This window comes from Pleurodeles waltl, chromosome 9 (genome assembly GCF_031143425.1).
Source record: "Pleurodeles waltl isolate 20211129_DDA chromosome 9, aPleWal1.hap1.20221129, whole genome shotgun sequence".
NCBI classification, from domain to species: domain Eukaryota; kingdom Metazoa; phylum Chordata; class Amphibia; order Caudata; family Salamandridae; genus Pleurodeles; species Pleurodeles waltl.
In genome coordinates, this window is record NC_090448.1 from 210,920,574 (window position 1) to 210,943,050 (window position 22,477).

Here is a 22,477-nt window from a genome sequence, read left to right on the forward strand (position 1 = left end):
TGAAAGTGTCAGAGAGTTCCCCGGGTGGAAATATGGCGAAAGGAATTTGAGCAGGTCACTGTTTATGAGGGGGAGGTACTGATGAGAGAAGCCAGCAGTGGCAGAGGTTCTATGGAATTGGCTAGAGGAGGGGAAACAATAGCCGATAGCCTGTAGCACCCAGACCCCACACCTTTGGGGACCTCAAATGCGGACCTGTAATGGCAGGTACCCATTTCACAGATTCTACACACAGCCTCCATATTGAAGTGCTCCTTGGTGGTTCTCAAAACGAATGCAACACATCAGATTTCACCTAGTGTATGTTATCATTGGGCACTCTTATTAGACAGCACAATGAGGAGGGATGGGTAGGCCCATAGAGGGAATTTTGTGGGGCACAGCAGTCATGGCCAATTGAATCTTCACAAATGTATAACAATGTGTTTTGAATATGCCAGACACGCTGCTTGTTTTCTGTTATTGAAATTCAATAAAATCTGTTAAAAAAAAAAAATGAATGTCCATCTAACTATAATTGTGTCTCATTTAAAAATATGCTTATTTCTGAGACTGAGAGACTCTTACTCTTGGTAAGAAGGTCAGGAGTAAGTCACCAGATTTAGACATTCACAAAACAAATTGAGGATTGGGCCATTGGGTGCTCCAAAATGGACCACATGCCATATGTAGTCATGGGTGCAAAACCCATCATGTTAAAAGGGAGCTGAATACTCCTGCCTGTTGATACGGTTTTGAACAAAAAGTCTACAAGCTGCAATAGGTCTGGAAAACTATTGGGGCTTTGCATTCATTTCACTCAGAAGTAAAATAATTTAAAATCATGGAATTAGGATGGTTAATAAAAGTTCATCCTGCCAAGCATTAGCAGTGACCCAATTGTTTGAATAACATCTATCCGGTTCACAGACATTACATACCTGAGGTCATGTTAAAAGGTGCTAATACCACAATCATGGTTTATAGGAGCTGCTAATAACTTCCTTGTCTATTGCTTTATTTAAACACTGTTTTATCAATACATTCAAGGCTATCACACATTTTAGATACCATATAATCTAGTAAGGCCACAAGAATAAATATAGGTAGGTTTTTGGAGAGTGGGAGTTATCTTTTAAGATTCTTATACTTGAAGCACACTACTACAAGCAACATTACAAAAAAGTCAGTAGCAAAGCCAATAGGTATGGATTGCATTTTGAATCCTGATTAAAATATTTTTTGAAAACCTGCTGCAGTGAAAAAAGTAAACACAAAAGAATTGCATTGTGTATACAGTGTATCTCAGAGATTCAGTGTACTTTTGAGGAGCAAAATAATCCTTCGCCTACTACAATGCAAGCACTCTGTAGAAGAAGCAATGCTACATCAAACAGCCAACAGCATGAAGCAATACAGTAAGAGTCTTGTGGGACAAAGCCAAAACCCACTCTATGTGTTTGTTAAAGAATTGGTAACAATGGAATGGGTCATAGAGACCAAAAAATAAATAATATAGCACATAAATGTAATAAAATATGTACAAAATGTTTCTACTTCAAAATTCGAATAATTTTTTGGTAGGTGCTTCAGTTCATGTGGCCGAAGCAATGTAAAGTGACTACACAGGAGTACATTTGTATATTTGCACATATATATATATATATATATATATACACATGTATATATACACATATACACACACACACACACTGAAAAAAAACAAAGTTTACTGGGACATTATAGTTAGTTTGATGTTTTACCCATACAAAACCATAGAAATTCAGCAGTTGTAGTTATACTTTTAGTTATACTTATGTTAAGAAACTATAACTTGCTGCCTAAAGTTATTTTCCGGCATGAGTTATAGTTTCTTCAGATAGGCAAAACTACAACTAAAACTGCTGATTTTCGATTATTTTGTATGGGTAAAACGTCCACCTAACTATAAAGCCCCCGTAACCTTTGTTTTTTCCAGTGAATTTCTATGTTTTTTCCTTGTGCACGTTAATACAAACACCGCCGCAAACGGCCTTTGGCCATGTGCGATGGGGGTGGCCGCAGGGCCTGGCGTATGGCTAAGCTGTGCAGTCAAACGTCCCGCCTGCACCCAAACTGAAGATGTGCCCAGCCTTCGGCCATGTGCAGCAATGGGTTGGATGCAGTGGGTGTATTTTTTTCATTTTTTTGGGATCCGCGGATCCTTCACAAGTTAGCCTTACTGAGCCCCACGGGGATCTGTGGATTAGCAAAAAACAAAATAAAATGGGCAATTGTTTGCCCATGAGAATCCTCCATGTGTCCTAAGGGGTCAGGATACTAGTATCCTGATACCATATGTGTTTTTACATTCTTGGTTTCCCACCCCCCAGCCTATGTGAGAAACAAAATGGCAGCTGTAACTTTTCTGTCAGGTTGCACCTCGCCAATAAGGACCCTGCTTTTCTACGGTATCCACAAATCCTCTGCAAGTGGATTCATGGAGGATCTGTGCCCATATATATCTATATTTTAACCTTAAATTAATCCAAATTACTGAATATATTTACACCAAATCACAAAAAGCATGATCTGCAGACCAAGATCCAGCTTCCTACCAAATTTGGTGTAATCCCATTCAGAGGTTCAGACTGTAGCTATGTCTAAAAAATGCAAAATCCCCAGAGTCAAACATTGGGGTGAAAGTGTTTTGGGACCCCCTTTTTTCTCAGCCTCCGCTTGACAAATCACCCCAAACCTTTCAAGAAAGCAGCTGAACTGACGGTCGTATTAGTTTTGAAAAGTTTGTGAAGATTCGTGCAACGACGCCAAAGTTATTGTCAAAAAAATATATATTCTCTATGGAAAAACGTTGGCCCTAACTATAACTATATAAATATATAAAAGCTCCACATGTCCCACGTGAACCTCTGTCCGCATAATTGCAGAGCAAGCTTGGGTGTGGGAACCAGATGTATGCAAAACAACCAAACTCCGCTGATGCAGGAGAAAAACATGCACACTCCAGTTAAGTATAATTGAACTTCCTTCTTTATTTGTGGCAAGCACACCCAACATGTTTCGACAACAGACATTGTCTTCCTCACAAGTATTCACCCGCAGTTGAAAACAGACATATTACTATAACTCGTGCCCTAAGGAAATAATTACTCCCACACTAGCCATGCACTGTTAGTTAGCTCACATATTACATAATTCATGGAATCATCTATCAAGTCATTGATAATATCACTTCAACCTGAAATTATTGATTAGAAAACTGTGCCTGGCAGGGACGTGAGTTATAGTTACTTTAGAGCAAGAATTATAGCTTCTTGAGATAAGTTTATCGGTAACTGCTGAATTTGTGTAAATTCTGAACCTAAATATAACATCCCTGTAACCTTTGTTTTTTTCAGTGTATATATAAATATATTACCTAGTGGCAGTCCCCACTAGGTAGTTATAGTTGGGACTTTTTTTTCCATAGAGGAGCGGTTTTGATTTGCCAATAATTTTGATGCCACTTGATGAATCTTCACAAAAGTTTCAAAAAGTATACTTTGGTCAGTTCAGCTGCTTTCTAGAAAGCTTTGGGGTGAAAAAGGGGGGGGTCCCAAAATACTTTTTCCCCATTCTCTGTCAGTGAAGCTTTTCAAAATTTTGAACACAACTAGAGCCGAACCGCTAAACGGAATCACATCAAATTTGGCAGAAAGCTAGATCTTGGTCCCAAAAGCATGCTATTTGTGATTTGGTGTAAATCGGTTCAGTAGTGTCTGAGGTATTAGATTTAAAAAAATATTGATATACAGGGACACAAGCTATGCATGGATCCTGGGGAAAAGCAAGGTCCTGATTGGCTGTCTGCAACCTGACAGACAAGTTGCAGCCATCATTTTATTTGTCCCATTGGCTCAGGGGTGGGAAAAGAAGAGTGCAAAAAGCACACAAGGGGTCAGAATACAAGTATCCTGACTCCGTAGGACACATGTGGTCGAAATATTGCCCAATTATTTATTTTTCTGTGATTCGTGGATCCACGGATCCACGGTTGGATCCAGAGAAAAATTGAAAAAAAAAAAACACTGCATCCAACCTCATGCATGCACCCAAACCACATGCGCAGCTTGGGTTTGGGTGCATGCAAGAGGGTTGGCCACCGCCAACTCCGAGGACCAACACCCACCTGGCATGGTCGGAGGAGGTACGGGCACTGGTTATATTTACATCTGTGCATGCTAGAAAAACCCATAGAAATTCACTGAAAAAAACAAAGGTTGGAGGGATGTTATAGTTAGGTTCTGAATGTCCTCGCACAAAACCATAGTTCAGCAGTAATGCAATAAGGGCAGAGGAAGACACACTCCTGGCTATCATTCTTCTTGTTATCTTGTTTTTCTCTTCTATTTTTCTAAGATTTTATCAGATAGTTGTTTTTTCTTAATGGTTGAAAGACATCAGCCTGGTACATGGTTTAATCACTCACCTCTTAGGGATATTTTGTCCACCCCAGGTTATTGTAGCAACATGCTTTCCGGGGTTGATTGGATAATACTCAAATGAGTATATGCCATCCACCACTTCCTTGGACTTCACAACCTCATCCAGGCCTTCTGTCAGAACAAATCAATGGTACATGAGGCTCATCTACAACATTCAGGCTAACATTTGACCACTCAGATAATACATATGGAGAAAACTGTATAATATTTTATTTCAAGGTACATCGAAACATAATACTGTTGTAATTGTATTTCCCGTCCATGAATCAAAGAATGCTTATTTTCCCAGTAATGGCAATTATATTGGTGGCCAGTGACCAGAGAGCTACTTTGGAAAGCCTGATAACTGACCTAAAAAAAAAATATCAAGGGGACATGTGAAACCTGAGTTATATGATGCTCTACCAAACAACACCCAAAGATTGCTTTTAGCTGCACTGTCTCATCAATGCTTCCCATGCTATTGTTGTGCTGTCTAGTGCTTCTATACTACTTTGCTAACAAGTATGGCCCATTTGGAGATTCTCACTAAATTGACAGTAATACTGCAAAAGAATAATTGAGATTGTGTACCTGCTACAAGCTGTCGCTTCAGCATTTATTGGTGAAATCTTAACATCAGCTTTTTGTTAGACCTACCACACACAGGTTTCCATGGTATACAATGTGAATGAATGAATGTTTATTTTATTAGTTAATCAAAACCATAAAAATATTCCTTCAACATAAAATTAGGCAGAACAATATTTGTGTGATAAAACATTAGTAGTGCAATAGAACTGTGAAAAAGAAAATAATTTAATACATTCTGCAGGTTTGCCCCCACTTAACTCTGATTACTAGTACAGGACTTAATTACAGGGTTGGTTAGATGCGCAACTACATTAACTAAGTCCCCTTCCTCTTTTCGACCTGTTTGTTCATAGTAGGTAGGTTTCATACTCCGTGGTTGAGTGCTTTTATTACCACTGGCGTAATTCCTATCTAATAGCTTGTTTGGCAGAGGAAATTTTGGAAATAAAGATTTCCCAAAATTGGACGAGCCTAACATTCAGTATGGTGTTTCTTGGATTAAATGTTTCAATTAGAGCTTGTCTGAGTGATCTGACTCATAATCCGTTTAGTTCTTTCTTCAATATTTGTCTTCTTTCAGTGGCCAAACCTGGACAAATGCAGACTACGTGCACTAGATTTTCTACCGCCAGATAACAGGTGGCATTCTTGGATGTCTGCTAGTGACCCCTTTGGCATGAGGTCTAACGTTGGCATTTCACCCAACCTTAACTTTAGAAAGCGTTGTTTGATTTTCAGTGAATAGGGGGCAGCCTAAAGTGGATGATTCTTTAGGAGCTTTACAGGGAGTGCAGAATTATTAGGCAAATGAGTATTTTGACCACATCATCCTCTTTATGCATGTTGTCTGACTCCAAGCTGTATAGGCTCGAAAGCCTACTACCAATTAAGCATATTAGGTGATGTGCATCTCTGTAATGAGAAGGGGTGTGGTCTAATGACATCAACACCCTATATCAGGTGTGCATAATTATTAGGCAACTTCCTTTCCTTTGGCAAAATGGGTCAAAAGAAGGACTTGACAGGCTCAGAAAAGTCAAAAATAGTGAGATATCTTGCAGAGGGATGCAGCACTCTTAGAATTGCAAAGCTTCTGAATCGTGATCATCGAACAATCAAGCGTTTCATTCAAAATAGTCAACAGGGTCGCAAGAAGCGTGTGGAAAAACCAAGGCGCAAAATAACTGCCCATGAACTGAGAAAAGTCAAGCGTGCAGCTGCCACGATGCCACTTGCCACCAGTTTGCCCATATTTCAGAGCTGCAACATCACTGGAGTGCCCAAAAGCACAAGGTGTGCAATACTCAGAGACATGGCCAAGGTAAGAAAGGCTGAAAGACGACCACCACTGAACAAGACACACAAGCTGAAACGTCAAGACTGGGCCAAGAAATATCTCAAGACTGATTTTTCTAAGGTTTTATGGACTGATGAAATGAGAGTGAGTCTTGATGGGCCAGATGGATGGGCCCGTGGCTGGATTGGTAAAGGGCAGAGAGCTCCAGTCCGACTCAGACGCCAGCAAGGTGGAGGTGGAGTACTGGTTTGGGCTGGTATCATCAAAGATGAGCTTGTGGGGCCTTTTCGGGTTGAGGATGGAGTCAAGCCCATCTCCCAGTCCTACTGCCAGTTCCTGGAAGACACCTTCTTCAAGCAGTGTTAAAGGAAGAAGTCTGCATCCTTCAAGAAAAACATGATTTTCATGCAGGACAATGCTCCATCACACGCGTCCAAGTACTCCACAGCGTGGCTGGCAAGAAAGGGTATAAAAGAAGGAAATCTAATGGCATGGCCTCCTTGTTCACCTGATCTGAACCCCATTGAGAACCTGTGGTCCATCATCAAATGTGAGATTTACAAGGAGGGAAAACAGTACACCTCTCTGAACAGTGTCTGGGAGGCTGTGGTTGCTGCTGCACGCAATGTTGATGGTGAACAGATCAAAACACTGACAGAATCCATGGATGGCAGGCTTTTGAGTGTCCTTGCAAAGAAAGGTGGCTATATTGGTCACTGATTTGTTTTTGTTTTGTTTTTGAATGTCAGAAATGTATATTTGTGAATGTTGAGATGTTATATTGGTTTCACTGGTAATAATAAATAATTGAAATGGGTATATATTTTTTTTTGTTAAGTTGCCTAATAATTATGCACAGTAATAGCCACCTGCACACACAGATATCCCCCTAACATAGCTAAAACTAAAAACAAACTAAAAACTACTTCCAAAAATATTCAGCTTTGATATTAATGAGTTTTTTGGGTTCATTGAGAACATGGTTGTTGTTCAATTATAAAATTAATCCTCAAAAATACAACTTGCCTAATAATTCTGCACTCCCTGTATGTGAATTAGGAATCAACCAGCCATGGTTGAGCCAGAACGTCCCTGTCTTCTACCCAGCTGTATAATTTGCTTGATTTATTCACTGCTTCGTTAAAAGCCAGGGTAGGAAGCGACTGATCCCATACATCACCTAGGTTCAGATGGAATAGGCTTTTTTCCAGATGCTTTTTGTAGTTGCTATTAACTCTTTCTTGATTCATTTCCTGCCAAACTAAATTAGCCAAAATCCCTTTTGGGGCACAGCACAATTTGTAGCAACATTTGATATATGCCGCAGGTTGAGCCAGTGACTGCTTGACCAACATAAATTCCAGTCTGACTTGGGCCGGGGAAGCATGTTCTGGTAACTGAAAGACACGCTTTACCAAAAGTTTGTCCAGGAGAGCTTCCTCCATCCCCCTCATTATTTCAGTCCCATAGGCGAGAGTTGGAAGTAATTTTGCTCTCATTATGGCCGTCAGTAGATTCAGAGCATGGCCACGAATAGTATCTGCAAGCGTACCAAAAGCATGAAAAAGTGCATGCGCCTTATTTTTTATTGCTTCTTTTTGAGGCACATAATTGCCTCTAGCATCCATCATGACTCCTAGATATACAATGTGGTATTTTTACATATTTAGCATGAGGTAATAGTGGATTCATTTTAGTTAGAAATTAATAGTGTTTTGTTTATCATACATTTATCACAGATCACTCAGTATCTCAATGAATATCTCAAAGGCAAGTACAAAAGGTGGGTGCAGGGGAAGTATGAAGCTGGAAAAAGCAGGGGATAATGGCAATAATAGGTGTGCTCTCTGTAGCTCACAGAGAAGGCTCACCTTGCTTGTTTACAATATTACACTCGCCTATCCTTAGAGACGAATGAAGATTATGTAGTATTAGACAATATATTATCCGGAGAAATCTGCTTTTCTGCTGATGTGAAGACAAACCTAATCAGAAGTTCGGGAAGGTTTCTAAACATCACCAGAACCTCCCCCCCCCCCCCCACCACCCACATGGGCATGATTGCATCAAAACATACATATAACCCACTATGTGGTTCTACAAAAAAAGTGCAACGTTTACCCAAGTTTACCATTGCACATAGTTTGTGGGACTAACATATTATGTGAATGAGGGGTTTTGAAATGTCTGCTGTGTGTGAAATGGAAATATCTAAACACCTAACAAAACTTTTATGTGCAATGGCATTTATGAATCAGAATAGGACAGTGGAATTTGAGAACCCGTGAAAACCTTTTCCATGAAACCTGCGCAAGTCTATAGACTGACTTAAGGAACCACTGGATGGAAATATACTTATCCAATTTCCACTAGAATTATGCAATTTTGTAACTGTGGCGTTTTCCCCATAATTAGCAATTTGCAACAATTTCCACGTCATCCATCGCCTGCTGAATAGTCTGCAAATCAACAAAATAAACTTGGTTCTAGCTCAAATGGATCAAACGTTACTAAAACTCAGTGACACATGTTACCAAGTAGTGGATGGCCCTTCACAAAGGTTGACTAATCCTCTTTCTGTTGCGTATTGCTGTATTTCGATGCCATACTGGTACTAGTGGGGGTTAAACCTTTGCCCAAATAGTGTTAAAATGGATACAAATGTGATAACAATGAGGTAATACTACCACAATAGCGCCATATGATTTGCATTTTCTTGGTGCATAGTTTAGTCAATCCTGCCACATAATTTGGTCTACAGCTGCCATATAATTCCAGTGTCTCTGCCAATAAGTCACTGGCATCTCATCGGAGGCAATTCATTATTTATAAAGTGTGATAACATCTTCAACCTCACTCACCTCATTTCATAAATTAAGTTGTACCATCACAAGATATTAAGGACTATCACCAAAGATTTAATTGGTGGTCACAAGGTTACTGTGTAGCATTGTGACAAATCTTTAGTGCCTCCCATTACTGTGTGCACACTATTTTACAATAGCTGACCAACAGGGACATAATATAAACTACAAGTTCTGATCTTCCTGGTATATCAAAATGGTATAGTTCCCCATTGTAAAAAGAATGGACTTTTAATACTAGCAGCTAGGTAGTATTCCACCATGAAAGGCATGAAAGGTAGATTTTGTTATCTAAGAGTATGAAATTCTCCAGGTTAAATCCATATCACTCTAAGGGCAAACTCAAAATGTATTAAACTGAATGTACTTTGTTTTTTTAACAGAAACGATAGCATAACGTTTATACTTATTGTGTAACTACTTAACTTACAGTTGTCAACATCTTAAAATAGGATATTACTAAACTCCTTCAATACTTGTGGGCATTCCTTATACCAGCATATAATACCACAACATTCTTATGTAAATTTATCTTATGAGCATATCATGAAATTCTGCTATAGATCCCACCTGGGAATAAGATGAAAACTCCAAGATTAAATTCTATGTTTTAAGAACACTGTAGTTACAAATTGGTAGTGCGAGAGTGAAAATTGGTATTGCTAATGCAACACATACTTGGCCCTTTGACAGAGACGTCAAGATCTCCACTTCCTGCAGATTTCGTGTCAACTTTGAAATCTGCAACTTCTCTGATCCGGACTCCTCTGGGTTGTAAGCCACGTCCACTGGCACGACATGCATTGGGATTGCAAGCTGTAAGAAAATGTAAGACTTTAGTTTGCTCTTACAGTAGGCACAGCTTTAGTAAGTGGCTTACAACCACACCAAACAAACAAATGATTACTTCTTTCATAACACCATTCATTGAGTTTTATGGCAGGTGCACCTTAATACTCCACAAAATAGTTTTTAATAAAATTTTGTGTATTCAGAAATATGTTGGACTAGTTTAACACCTGGGTGATAACAATTATTTGCTCAATTCATGTTCAGTAGTATCTGTTATGTGCAGTGGTCACCAAGACCCCTATAGATATTGTGGCAGTATCCAGAGGTGAATAAAGCAATGGAGCTTAAACTACCAAAAATGGGAAAGAGGTCTGTTGATTTTGTAATGGTGGCTCCCGATAAAATATCATCACTTTTATAATACTTATCTCAAACCTAAGCTTTATTTACAAATCACAGTGCAATATCATCACCTTTTTAAAATAATTTGTAGCTTAAGGCCCCCCAAGGAAACATGAGTATTACAAGTATACCATTCCAAAAACGAAGTCCTCTTTAAACTCAAAACCAAAACAGTCTTGTTCATCGCATACACCAATATCAAGTGGCATCCTCAATATAAGAAGTACCAACCTCTTTCGAAACACCAAACTCAATCTAATAGAAACACTGAACACCATACTGATTACAATTCATAATACTAACAATAATTGGCACCAGACAAACAAACCTCCTCTAATAAAAAGACCAAGACTGAATTCACTGTTCTTCATACCAGTTTTGATGTAACTGGCCATTCACAATTTTCATTTTCTTAAACCAAACAGAATGCCACTTGAATGGAATGAGAATTAAAAATATAAATTGTTAGAAATTGGGTCTCTAGAATTTCCATCATTATGATAACTATGTGGTTAGCTTTAGGACACTATCTTTGGATAAACGGATGGGCTGAGAGAAAGCACTTAGGGAAGGAAAAAACAAAACTGGAGAAAACAGGAACATTCATAAAAAACACACAAGAACTCTGATTTTGAATCGCTCATTCAAAGTCGTCGACTTTTGTAGTCTGTATATCTCTCAGGTGTCCATGGTCCACGCATGAGTTTTTCATCCAGCCCAGGTGCCTCTTTGCCTTCTAGGACTTTTACTTGGATTTCATAAAGACTTAAATAGTAATGAAGGTTCCAAAATTACAAATAAAAAACATGTGCTGGATGAGTTACTCAAGTAGAGATCTGGAAATTTGAGAGCTGTGGATCTGTAAGTGCTACCATTTGTGAGGGTAAGGGAATGCTTGCAGAAGGGAGATAAAAAGTTTTCACCCCGCCCAATGCGTGATGTAGTCTTTTTGTAAAATAGGATTCGAAATCCAGCTACCCTAAAATATTCTTATACTCCTCATTCTAAAAGATAATCAAAAGGGTTTTTCAATATTTCATTTGTAACTAGTGCATTTTGTTATTATTATTAAGATGTACATCACTCTAAGGACTCTACAGCAGAGTTCATTTTTTTATAAAGATGAATTAAAAACAAAGAGCTTGAGTTAGAGTTTGGCGGATGGCTTTACGCTGTAATAAACATCCTGTCCACCATATTATGATTCCTATAGGATATAATAGGATCATAATACAGCGGACAGGATATCCGTCACATTTGTGAGGAGAAGCCCCATCCGCCAATATCTAAATCAGGCCCAAAATAATGCATACAAAATCAATCAATCAATCAATCAATCAGTATTTATAAAGCGCAGCTACTCACCCATAAGGGTCTCAATGCGCTAGAGGTCGGGGGAGCGTAGCGTGTACCGGAGGTAGATTTAGAAGCGCCATGTCTTCAGTTCCTTCGTGAAGCTGGGGAGGGAGGTGATTTGTTTAATGTGGACGGGTAGGGTGCTCCAGTTGGTGGCTGCAAGGTAGGAGAAAGAGTGTCCTCCTGTTCTGGTTTTCCTGATGTGGGGTACTTCTGCGAGAGAGAGATGGGCTGAGCGTAGGGCCCTGTGGGGTACGTGCAAGTTGAGTAGCTGGTTAATGTAGGCTGGTCTGGTGTTGTGGAGGGCTTTGTTTGCATAGGTGAGGATCTTGAAAGTGATTATTTTCTCTATGGGGAGCCAGTGCAGAGTACGTAGGTGTTGCAAGATGTAGCAGTGTCGGGTAGTTTGAGGATCAATCTGGCGCTGGCGTTCTGGATGTTTTGCAGTTTGCGGGTGAGTTTTTGTTGATTCCGGCATAGAGTGCTTTGCCTTAGTCCAGTTTGCTGGTGATGGGTGTGTGTGTGACGTCTTTCTTTGTTCTAGGGGGATCCATTTGATTATCTTGCTTAGGAGGCGGAGGGTGCAGAAGCAGGTGGAGGTGACTGAGTTGATCCGATGCTTCATGCTGAGGTCGGGGTCCAGGATGATTCTGAGGTTGCGAGCTTGACTGGCGGGGGTGGGTGGGTTTCAGAGGGTGGGTGGCCATCAGGAGTCACTCCATGGGTTGGGTTGAGGGCCCAAGGTGAGTACTTCGGTCTTGTTTGTGTTGAGTTGAAGGCAGCTGTCTCTCATCCAGTTGGCGACTGCTTCCATGCCTTCATGGAAGTTGTGTCTGGCCTTGTCTGGTTCGTTGGAGAGGGAGAGAAGCAGTGGGTGTCGTGGGCGTAGGAGATGATGTTTATTCTGTGGCTTCTAACAATGGTGGCTAGCGGGGCCATGTAGACGTTGAGTAGCGTGGGGCTGAGTGAGGATCTTTGGGGCACTCTGCAGGTGGTGGGTGTGTGTTCTGCGAGGAAGGGGGTGAGTCTCACTCATTGCGTTCTGCCGGAGAGGAAGGATTGGGTCCAGTCAAGAGCTTTGTCTCTGACTCTGGCTTCGTGGATTCTTCTTATCAGGGTGTGACGGGAGACAGTGTCGAAAGCTGCCAAGAGATCAAGTAAGATGAGTGCTGCCGTCTCTCCCTTGTCCAGTAGGGAGCCGATGTCATCTGTTGCGGGCAGGAGGGCTGTTTTGGTGCTGTGGTTTGACCTGAATCCGGATTTGGAGATGTCGAGGATGTTGTGGTTTTCTAAAAACGTGGTGTGTGGGCTGTTGACTGCTTTTTCAATGACTTTCGCAGGAAATGGAAGTAAGGAGATGGTCTTGAAGTTTCTGAGGTCGGTGGGGTCAGCCGAGGGATTCTTGAGGAGGGGGTTGATCTCAGCATGTTTCCAGTCGTCGGGGAAGGTGGAGGCAACTAGAAAGCAGTTGCTGATGAGGCGGAGCTTGGGGGCCATGGTGTCTGCGGCTCTGCTGAAGATGTGATGGGGGCATGGGTCCGTGGGGGCCCCGGAGTGTATGGACTTCATGGTTTTCAATGTATCTTTAGTGTAGAGGGGTGTCCAGGTGGAGACTGTAGGTTTGTCGGTGCCGGAGTTTGGCGAGTGGGTTGTCCTTGTTGAAACTGTCATATATGGTCTTGATTTTGTGGAGGAAGTAGGTGTTGAGTCTGTCGCATAGGTCCTTTGAAGGTGGGATGTCCGTTGTTTCGCTGTTAGGTTGGCCGATCTCCTTGATGATGCTGAAGAGTTCCTTGCTGTTGTGTGCTTGTGAGGAGATCCTGTCTTGGATAGCCTTCTTTCTGGTGCTTCTGATGAGTTGGTGGTGGCGGCTCTGAAGTTGCTGTGGGCTTCTGGGGATTTGGTGTTTCTCCAGATTTTCTCAAGGCAGCAACAGGTGCATGTCGATTCCCAGGGTTCGGGGGTGAACCAGCTGGCTCTCTTAGCATGGGTGGTGTTGTTCTTTTTGATGGGCCTATGGTGCTGGCGCAGTCAGTGATCCAGTTGTGGAAGTTGCATGCTGCAGTGTTTGGGTCCTTGTTGTGTGCGATGGCTGGGGTGGCGATGGGAGGGCAGTGGTGAGCTGATCGTCGATTATTCTTGACAAGTTTCTATGCGATGGCTGGAGTTGGGGTCTGGTGATGGTGGGTGTGTTGAAAGGGAAGTGAATGCATCAGTGATCTATCCATGGGAGTTCCGTGGTGTGGCTGAAGGTAGCGGAGGTTCCTGTGGTGAAGATGAGATTGAGGGTGTGTCCTGCAGAGTTTGTTGGCTCTGTCACGATCTGTCTGAGTCCTATGTTGTGGAGGTTGCCTACGAGAAATGCAGTGTTGGGGGCTTATAGATTCTCAAGGTGAAAGTTGAGGTCTCCCTGCAGGGTGTAGTTGGTGGCTGCGATGGCTTGAGAGGAGATAAAGTTTGTGATGGAGTCATCGAAAGGTGTGCGAGGTCCGGGGGAGTGGTAGGTGATGGTTCCCCTGATGGTGGATGTCGGGCTGGTGTGTAGCTTGAAGTGGAGGTGTTCCATCCGGTTTGTGTCTTCTGTGGATTATTTGGGGTATGTGCTCAGGCCTGTGGACCTGTGGACGATGGTGATCCCCCCCTCTGGCCGGCTGGGGCGATCTTTCCGGGCAACCTTGTATCCCTTGGGGATGGCGATGGTGATGTCTGGGCCTGAGGTGTTGTTGGTCCAGATCTCGGTGAGGAGTGTGACATCTGGAGAGGTGCTGTCGAGGAGGTCCCAGATTTCGGTGGCGTGTTTATGGAGGGAGCAGACGTTGAGGAGGATGCATTTCAAAATAATATCAAAGTCAATGGTTGTTTAAAAAAAGGCCACATGCAGGTGCTACGCAAAATATCAGGTGATTGCCTCACAATGCCAGTACACTGAAAAGCATTATTGCTACTTTCCACTCCTAACTTATCCCCAGGGCTTTTCACATATGTGTTGCCTGAAGAAATGACAATAGGTGTTCAGACAAATACTTGACAAAAGCAAATAAAACAGCACTGAGACTAACAAAGAGGAAAAGCGAGACACCAGATGGAAGTCTATGCATAGTGTAATGGGTTCATTTTAGCACACCTCAGCTGTTATTCTGCAACAGTTGTTATTATTTTTGTATGCAACATTTCATTGTGTACTTCTGCCCGAGGCTGAAAAGAACCCTATATGATAATCTATCTAGTGTTGCAGCCACAATGGTGTGTGATCAGACTAATACTTAAGCACATGCTCACGTCAGGCCTGTTTCACAGAATGTAAACATGTTTTCTTATAAAAACATCATATACGCCAGGGAAGGTTAGAGCGGCCAGTCCGGCCAGGATAACAATCTGTGCTGTATGCCGTTTCATTGCTGACCTCAGCCTCCCCCTCTAAAACCAGCCAAGGAGACAGTGGATCGATCCCTGTTCTCAGGTAAAGGGTGTGGGTGCTATTCTCATGGGCTAAGTATGGGCAGATCTGGCTATAACCGCTACGCTCTCGCTAGAAGTTAAGGATTAGGTAGGATTCCTATATACGTTTTACTCCAATAGGCTCAGGTTGTTTATTTTATTTTCACCGGTCACAACAATGTGAATCTTGGTATGTCTCATTGCCCTAATAATTGCAGCTCATATCTTATCGTAGATTGCAGTTTTTTCAATACATGTATTGAAAACCATTCTGCATCTTTTCTTTGGCATAGGTGTATGTATGAGACTCACTGCTAACAAGACAAAGGGGTAACATTTGTCAACCACAACTTCCCTGAGAGATCATCAGGCTGCCTCAAATCACTTTTGCTTTCTATGTTCGGATGAGGTGGTGCTAGCTAGCTGAAAGGGTAGGGCGGACAGTTGCCAAAGGTGTAAGATTGACTCAGTTAACCGACATGCGGTGGTGCTGCTGCCCCGAATCCAGCAGTCTCTTTCCCATTATGAGAGTTCTACGACAACAGTGTACCCTGGAGCTCAGGCTTCCATTTTGAATGCTGCTATGCTGCGTTTGGATAGATTACCTCATCTTTGGTCTTATACCACCTACAAGTGGTAATTAAAACCCTGCATTCTCCATCAATTGACAAGGTACTGGGACTAAAATAAATCACACACTATGTCAATTATTTTTCCCTTGGAAATTTCTGAGTCAAACAATGAAAAAACATCCAATGTAAGCTGTCATGAAAAGAATCAATTAGTGATAAAAATATTGGTGTAATTTTTGAAGACTCTATGGTTAGATTTTGCTCACACGACATAAGCCCATACTCAGTAAAATTATGTTTCAATTACATAATTCCAAAGAATCCTAAAGTGCACCAATTATGAGCTCAGTCCAACACTATTTTAGAAAAATGTCTTTCCATTATATGGAAGGATTTGAGCCTGTGCAGACTTGAACCATGAGAGCACTGCTTTTGCTCAGATCTAAGCTAACGTCCAATCAATTCTTTGAAAAAAACACTAAATTAGTAACAACGTTTTACACTCTAAACGTAGTTTCTGTATTATGCAATGGGAAACACACACAGTGCACACTACAGTGGAGAAACTCACACCGACTGAGATGAGTCCAAACACAACAGGTGTGCGACACAGGGACAGCAAACAGTGAAGATGACACCCGCCTGACAACTCTTACCGACAAAGCACAGTCTGAGCAGTCTTTCCTCCTATGAAACCATTAGCAAGAAGGTCCAACATTCCAGAAATGAAGGCAAACTCAGGAAAAATGAGCAGAGGTCTGAAAGCGTAGGAGGAGACAGTGAGAGCATAGGAATAGAAAGCGAATTCAGGCATCAAGCATTAGGAGGAAAAGAAGCAAAAGACAAATTCAACATTTCAGTTTTTAATAAAAAAAAATAATTGAAAGACGTTTTCATTCGACAAATTTAACCCCCTCCCCCACCTGATATCCTACTGGGAACTCAAACGCGTTAGGTAAGATTGAATCAGTGCCAGCCAAGGCAAAGACTAACTGCTTGCTTTCTCAAAAGCATGGCAACAATTCTGCTTGAGATAAAGTTAATAGCTGGTTTAGACAAGTCACGTTCTAATACAGACACACAGCCATTACTCCTGCTTGCCTCACCACACCATACCGTCTTTGCTTTACCTCTTTGGGCACTTTCCTCTGAGTTTTCTAAAGATAAATGGGTATTTCTTCTCTAGTCTTAATTACAAAGCACACATCTTTCTTAATAACTGCCCCCATCTAATTATCTGTGGAACAGGACACTGGTGGAATGTTTCTCAAACAAACAATCCCTCCACACAGGTGGGTGCGAATAAGCTATGGCTTGTGGTAGGATCACAAACAGATCAAGTTCCGTATATGTAGTGTCGAGCTTCCTCAGTGTCAAGCATCTTTTTTATGTAAATGATCACTCTTCTACAAATAAGCTCATCTCCTTCTCGTGATCACTCTCTGGCTACACTCTGCCAATAGGTGAAAAACGAATATTCAACCGGTTAATATGTTGCCTAAAAAAGTTGCCTCTTGTATGCCCCTCCCCAGGGACAGAAGCAGGAAAGGAACAACCTCCCTTGAACTGAACAGATCCTTTGTCAAGTTCATATCCAGGCTTAAGTGAGACAGTTAGCATTTCTACCTACTACCTTGCATCCATTCCAATCAAATTTCGCCCACAAGGGACACAGATAGATTAATTTGCTCTATGACTTTATATGGCACTGCGTCATCGATCTTTACAAATCTAACGTAAACAGAACCAACAATTTTACCTCTGTATGTGGTATCACTTGTCACAGCAATCTAGCACATGGGGCTAGCAGAATAATCCTTTTCGGTTGACAGAGTCAATTTGGGATAAATTATTACATTTTTAATCGGTTTAGAAAGTTGATTTAGGTTAGCTGGACAACATCTAAATAAAATCAGAGTTAAGCTTACTAAGCTACACCTGGTGATTACGTACCTGTATATGTAGCAATACCAAAAAAAGTGCAATTTTACATTATGCGGGATAATTAGGTATCAATAAAATATATAAAATGATTATTAAAGGACTTCCACCATTTTGGAATATCAATTGTTGTCTACATAGCATAATGTAAGTCGGTACATTTTGTTAATGAAGCAAAAGTCTAAAAGCCATAAATAAGCCCAAAGCTGAAAAGTAACTGCACACAACAGAATATTTAAATAATCTGTAAAAGTGACAATGTTACCAAATAAATAAGACCTATGGTGACCCTCTTATAGAACTTGGTTTTCCATATATTCCATTCTCCACAAATATAATTGACTACACAGTGTCGTGATAATTGACCACTTCCTATGACCATAACCTATTCCTATGGCATGCATGTAGACACACGTTATCTGACAGAGCACCTGCAGTATCATTACTGAATTTGTTTATCCACGGTGAGGGTTAAAAGGCACACTGAAGAGTTTCATTACCACTTATTTCATGATCGGTCAACGCCGTGAACAAGACACTCTCAAAGCACTTTTTTAAACTTCGCAAGAGCTTCAAAAACACAGATGGGATTGGGAACCCAATTAAGTCACAGGAGTAAGAATGTCAATGAAAAAGCTACATGTAATGCATTCAGTATATAAACTATGGTAGTGTTGTTTTCTCTGTCTGATAGACTGAAAATAAAGCAAGGCGTTACCCACTTCCATCTCGGTCAAAGGTGGCCACTATATAAACTGTTTCTTCCTCTAAAGTGTGTTTATTTGTTTGTTTTTAAAGTCCACACAGCCAGTCCTACAAGAAGATTTAGACACTGTCCATTGTTAGTTACTGTTAAGCGTTGTCAGCGACATTGTCCCACTGCAGACAAAGCACTGATTCAGGGATTATACTGACCTATTAAGAATGAGCTGCAGCCCAGGTACTCGGTATTATTCAGATTTCCGCCCTCAATTCACCCTCAGAAGCCACAACATAAACCAATGACTGTGTAATATGAAACGGAGCGGCTGCCGTCTTTGTGTTGGCTTTCATACAGCTTTTCTTCAATGTTAAGAGAACCTGCCGTCTGAAGGTCTAACGGGTGTAAAAGTGCTCACTTACTATACCATTGGCACTCCTATCAATTACCAGTTTATCATTAAATCGTGTTGGTGTTACCCCTTACTATTAATTATTTACGCGTAAATTGATTTAAGGCTTATGGGACAAGTCAGCGTTTACTTTTTCTTTGTTAGTGTTGAATGGTGCTCCTCAACGAAGCAACTACTACACAGGGAGTCATATTTTTAACCCGAGCTGCCCGCCCGCTAGTCATGTGCGTACATAACTCCTGTGACTGTGATTCGATCAAGAGTGACCAAGGTAAATGCAGGAGGGCCGGATCTAAACAAAACCTTCAGGGATCTAAATCAGGCTTTTTGTACACAATGAAGCTCAATGTAACCCAATAACACAGTAACTGCTTATACTGAAGGTGTGGCATGGAACTTGCCCACCTTAATCTACATTGGCCTTACATGGAGCAGAGTGATGCATTCATGAAGTCAAAGCATAGACCATTTCCAATGTGTTTACATTTTAGGGCTGGTGACTATCACAGAAGAAACTCGTAATGACAATTAGAACATTGGAATGCTGGGAGCTCCATTGCAGATAATGGAGTGCTCCAGGCTTTTACTGGCTGGTAAAAGCCTGCAGCGTCAAGGCCTCATGGAGTCCCCTCGGGCTCTGTGGTGACTTTGTTTTATTTATTTGAACATTCTGCCCTCTAGTGGCAGAATGCTCTAATAGCCTTAGAGCGTGCCGTAGCAGGCTCTACTGGCAATTAAAGGCCCGCTCCCTTGTTAACGCTGGAGGGGCCTTTAATGGCCGTAGAGCCCACTACGGCAGGTTCTAAGGCTATATTAGAACATTGGAATGTTGGCAGCTCCATTGAAAACAATGGAGTGCTCCGGGCTTTTACTGGCTTTTAAAAGCCTGCAGCGCCAACATTCTAATCTTCTTTGTTCACAGCAGCAGCTGTGAACAAAGCCTCACGGAGCCTGGGATTTTAATCCCCTCCAGTTCCGTGAAGCCTTTGTTTTATTTAGGAGAGCATTATGCCTTCTAATGGCAGAATGTTCTGATAGCCTTAAAACCCGCTGTAGCGGGCTCTACCGGCTATTAAAGGCCCTCTCCCTTGTTAAAGGCCCTTGCCTTCGGCTCAGGCCTTTAACGCGGGAGCGGGCCTTTTATAGCCGGTAGAGCCCACTATGGCGGGTTCTAAGGCTATATTAGTACAGTTTCAAGACCATCAAAATCTTGCAGCCCTCTCAAATGAACTGTACGTTATAGAATTTGAAACATGCCTCACTAAGAAAAAGAAAGCAAGTGTAATGGGCAGTCTAAAACATCTAATGAACACCCTGTGCTAATACATTTGGGCAGACGTTGTCTGAATGCTTTATTTAACAGACTGCTTAAACACCCAATTAAAGATATACTTCTACACACCTTCTCCAACAAGCACAGTGCAAGGAGTCTTGGGAATGGTCTCTCCTCCAAAAGTGATTCCTACATTGTGTGGTCCAGCCTGAGTGGGCTTGTAGGTGCAGCGGTAGACGCAGTTGCCTTTATCTTCCAACATCACATCAACTGTGTTGCTTTGCCCTTGTGGATCTTGCACTTCTACACCAATGTCACCAATACCCGCACCTATTCACACACAGAAAAGAATATTGTGTCAGAGGGTACATGAGCTAAACATCTGCATTTGAAGAAAAACGCAACAATGATTAAAGGTGCACTTGGAACTTCGTCATCAAAGTGGGTCAAGGTTGATCTGCTTTATACAACTTTTTGCCATCCTTATTTCCACTATTCTAAGTAGCTTGGGCTAATTGTGAGCCTACTACCGCCACACTAAGTCTACAAAATCTAAACATTGTTGTGAGGCATTCTTGGGCCCACGTTGGTTGTCCGTTTTAGTTTTACATTTTACATGCTTTTAGGTTGACATCGTTTTAGCAAAGTTATTTTACATGTTTATGTTTGCGAAATGTTATTCTGAGAATATGCTGTACATGCTAATTGTTTTCAGCAAGACTTTCTCACCATGTAGTCTCTACACTGTTCAAGGCTAGCAAAATAAAACAAGACATACTAGTGCGTGCACTGACTGTTTAGAGACGGCTCACGGAATCCAGACATATCATCACATCAGAGCTGCACCTCTAATACAGTACATTTTGATTATATAAACGGTGCACTGCTGTACAAGAGGTAGATGGGCACTTCAGCCATGACTGTGCTGGAACAGATCCTGTGTTCGAGATGCATCTCTACTGACTCTTCACCTTACAGAGAACGATTGCCAACGTCATCCTTGACTGTCTTCCTGGCTCAACTACTCAGGCATCAAGGAGGGTGTCAGGCTATCCGTTGCGATCTGGCAGAGCGAACACCCGCTATGCTCTCGGAGTTTAGGTAGAGATTGGTAGAAAGATATAGAGAGAAGATTGCCATGTCTGGCTTATATATTCTGTTTACCATGTTAGTAATACTGGTCACAATGCTTTGTTACATCTGCTCGATAAACACAGCTCATCCTCTTTGTGGTAGAATACAATTACTGCAATAAATGTTTGAGAACCTTCATTCCTATCTTTCTTGAGTTTATCCTGGGCATGTACAAGTGAACAACGAAAGGGTAATATCTGTTTCCACAACTTACTTGGGAGTCAGACTGGTCATGTTCGAGGTTGCCAAAATAATTATTTACCCTGTGAAGTTTAGGAGTTCAGGTGGGGCACTGTGAGCTAGTTAGGAATTGGGCTGACATTTCCTGATGGTATAGATGGACTCAGTCCCTACCTTTTGAAGTTCTGTTGTTCTAAAACATAGGCCTATGTTTGTGTAAACCTTAAAACAATGGTGACTGACCACGTGACCATGAATTCACCCAAGGCAAGGTCTGCGGGCGGTGTCAGGCACAGCACCACTGCTACTGGTCAAAAATCAAAGTAATTTAGAGATTATGTAAATTAGTACTTAATAACTACAGCAGCCTTAAAAAGGACAACCTGTTCATCAAAAGTCTTACTGAAAATAATAATTTGTATAAATATCTCATGTTCCTAGAAACAAATCAGTGTGGCTGTTAACATTATGAATATAAGTTTAAAGCATGGACCTGGAGCCATGCAGCAATCTCTGCATTTAAGTTACACTGTCTGCAGCACCTTTCCACTGCCCACTCTCTGCTCAGTTCACACACTATAGTCAGCCAGAAGGAAAACACACTGAGAGCCAAGATGAGAGCATTAAATGAACATGTTACTATTAAGGCTTCAGTAACCAGAACATATTACAACAACTATTGTAACTTGCCGATACACGTATAACCAGGTTATCTAGATTTTAAAAAAAAAGAGAACTCTTCCCAATAAACTGTCAGGCAAAGAGCTTCTACGAGCTGCTGATTTAATGCAGAATTCCAGCCTCCACTTCAACAGGCTAAAAAGAACAACTTAGTGAAATTCAGCACAAACACTAGACACCCAGAGAATAAGCAGTGCTGAGTGTTAGGCAAGGGAATGTTGGGGGAATATCAAAGGGGCACATTTTTCTTAATCATTCTTAATCGTAATGTTTGTAGATGACCAGAGAGACAACCTTCACCTAAATGGAATGTGATGCCTTTGGAGAAGGGAGACAATAAATATAAGGTCGATGAATATTGCAAGCACCAAGTCAGACAGGCAATTAATTCAGTTGCCA

General features: G+C 41.4%; 1 protein-coding gene across 4 annotated transcripts in view; it reads right to left on the reverse strand.

Annotated features, from left to right (window-relative positions):
- Positions 1-22,477, reverse strand: part of FLNB (filamin B) — a 455,875-nt gene that overhangs the window by 220,522 nt on the left and 212,876 nt on the right. For all 4 annotated transcript variants that reach the window (XM_069206567.1, XM_069206566.1, XM_069206565.1 and 1 more), the window contains exons 8-10: positions 20,213-20,413; positions 9,876-10,013; positions 4,448-4,574 (exon numbers count right to left, since the gene is read on the reverse strand). In XM_069206567.1, the coding sequence (XP_069062668.1) occupies positions 4,448-4,574; positions 9,876-10,013; positions 20,213-20,413 (466 nt within the window). The remainder of the gene's footprint in view (positions 1-4,447; positions 4,575-9,875; positions 10,014-20,212; positions 20,414-22,477) is intronic.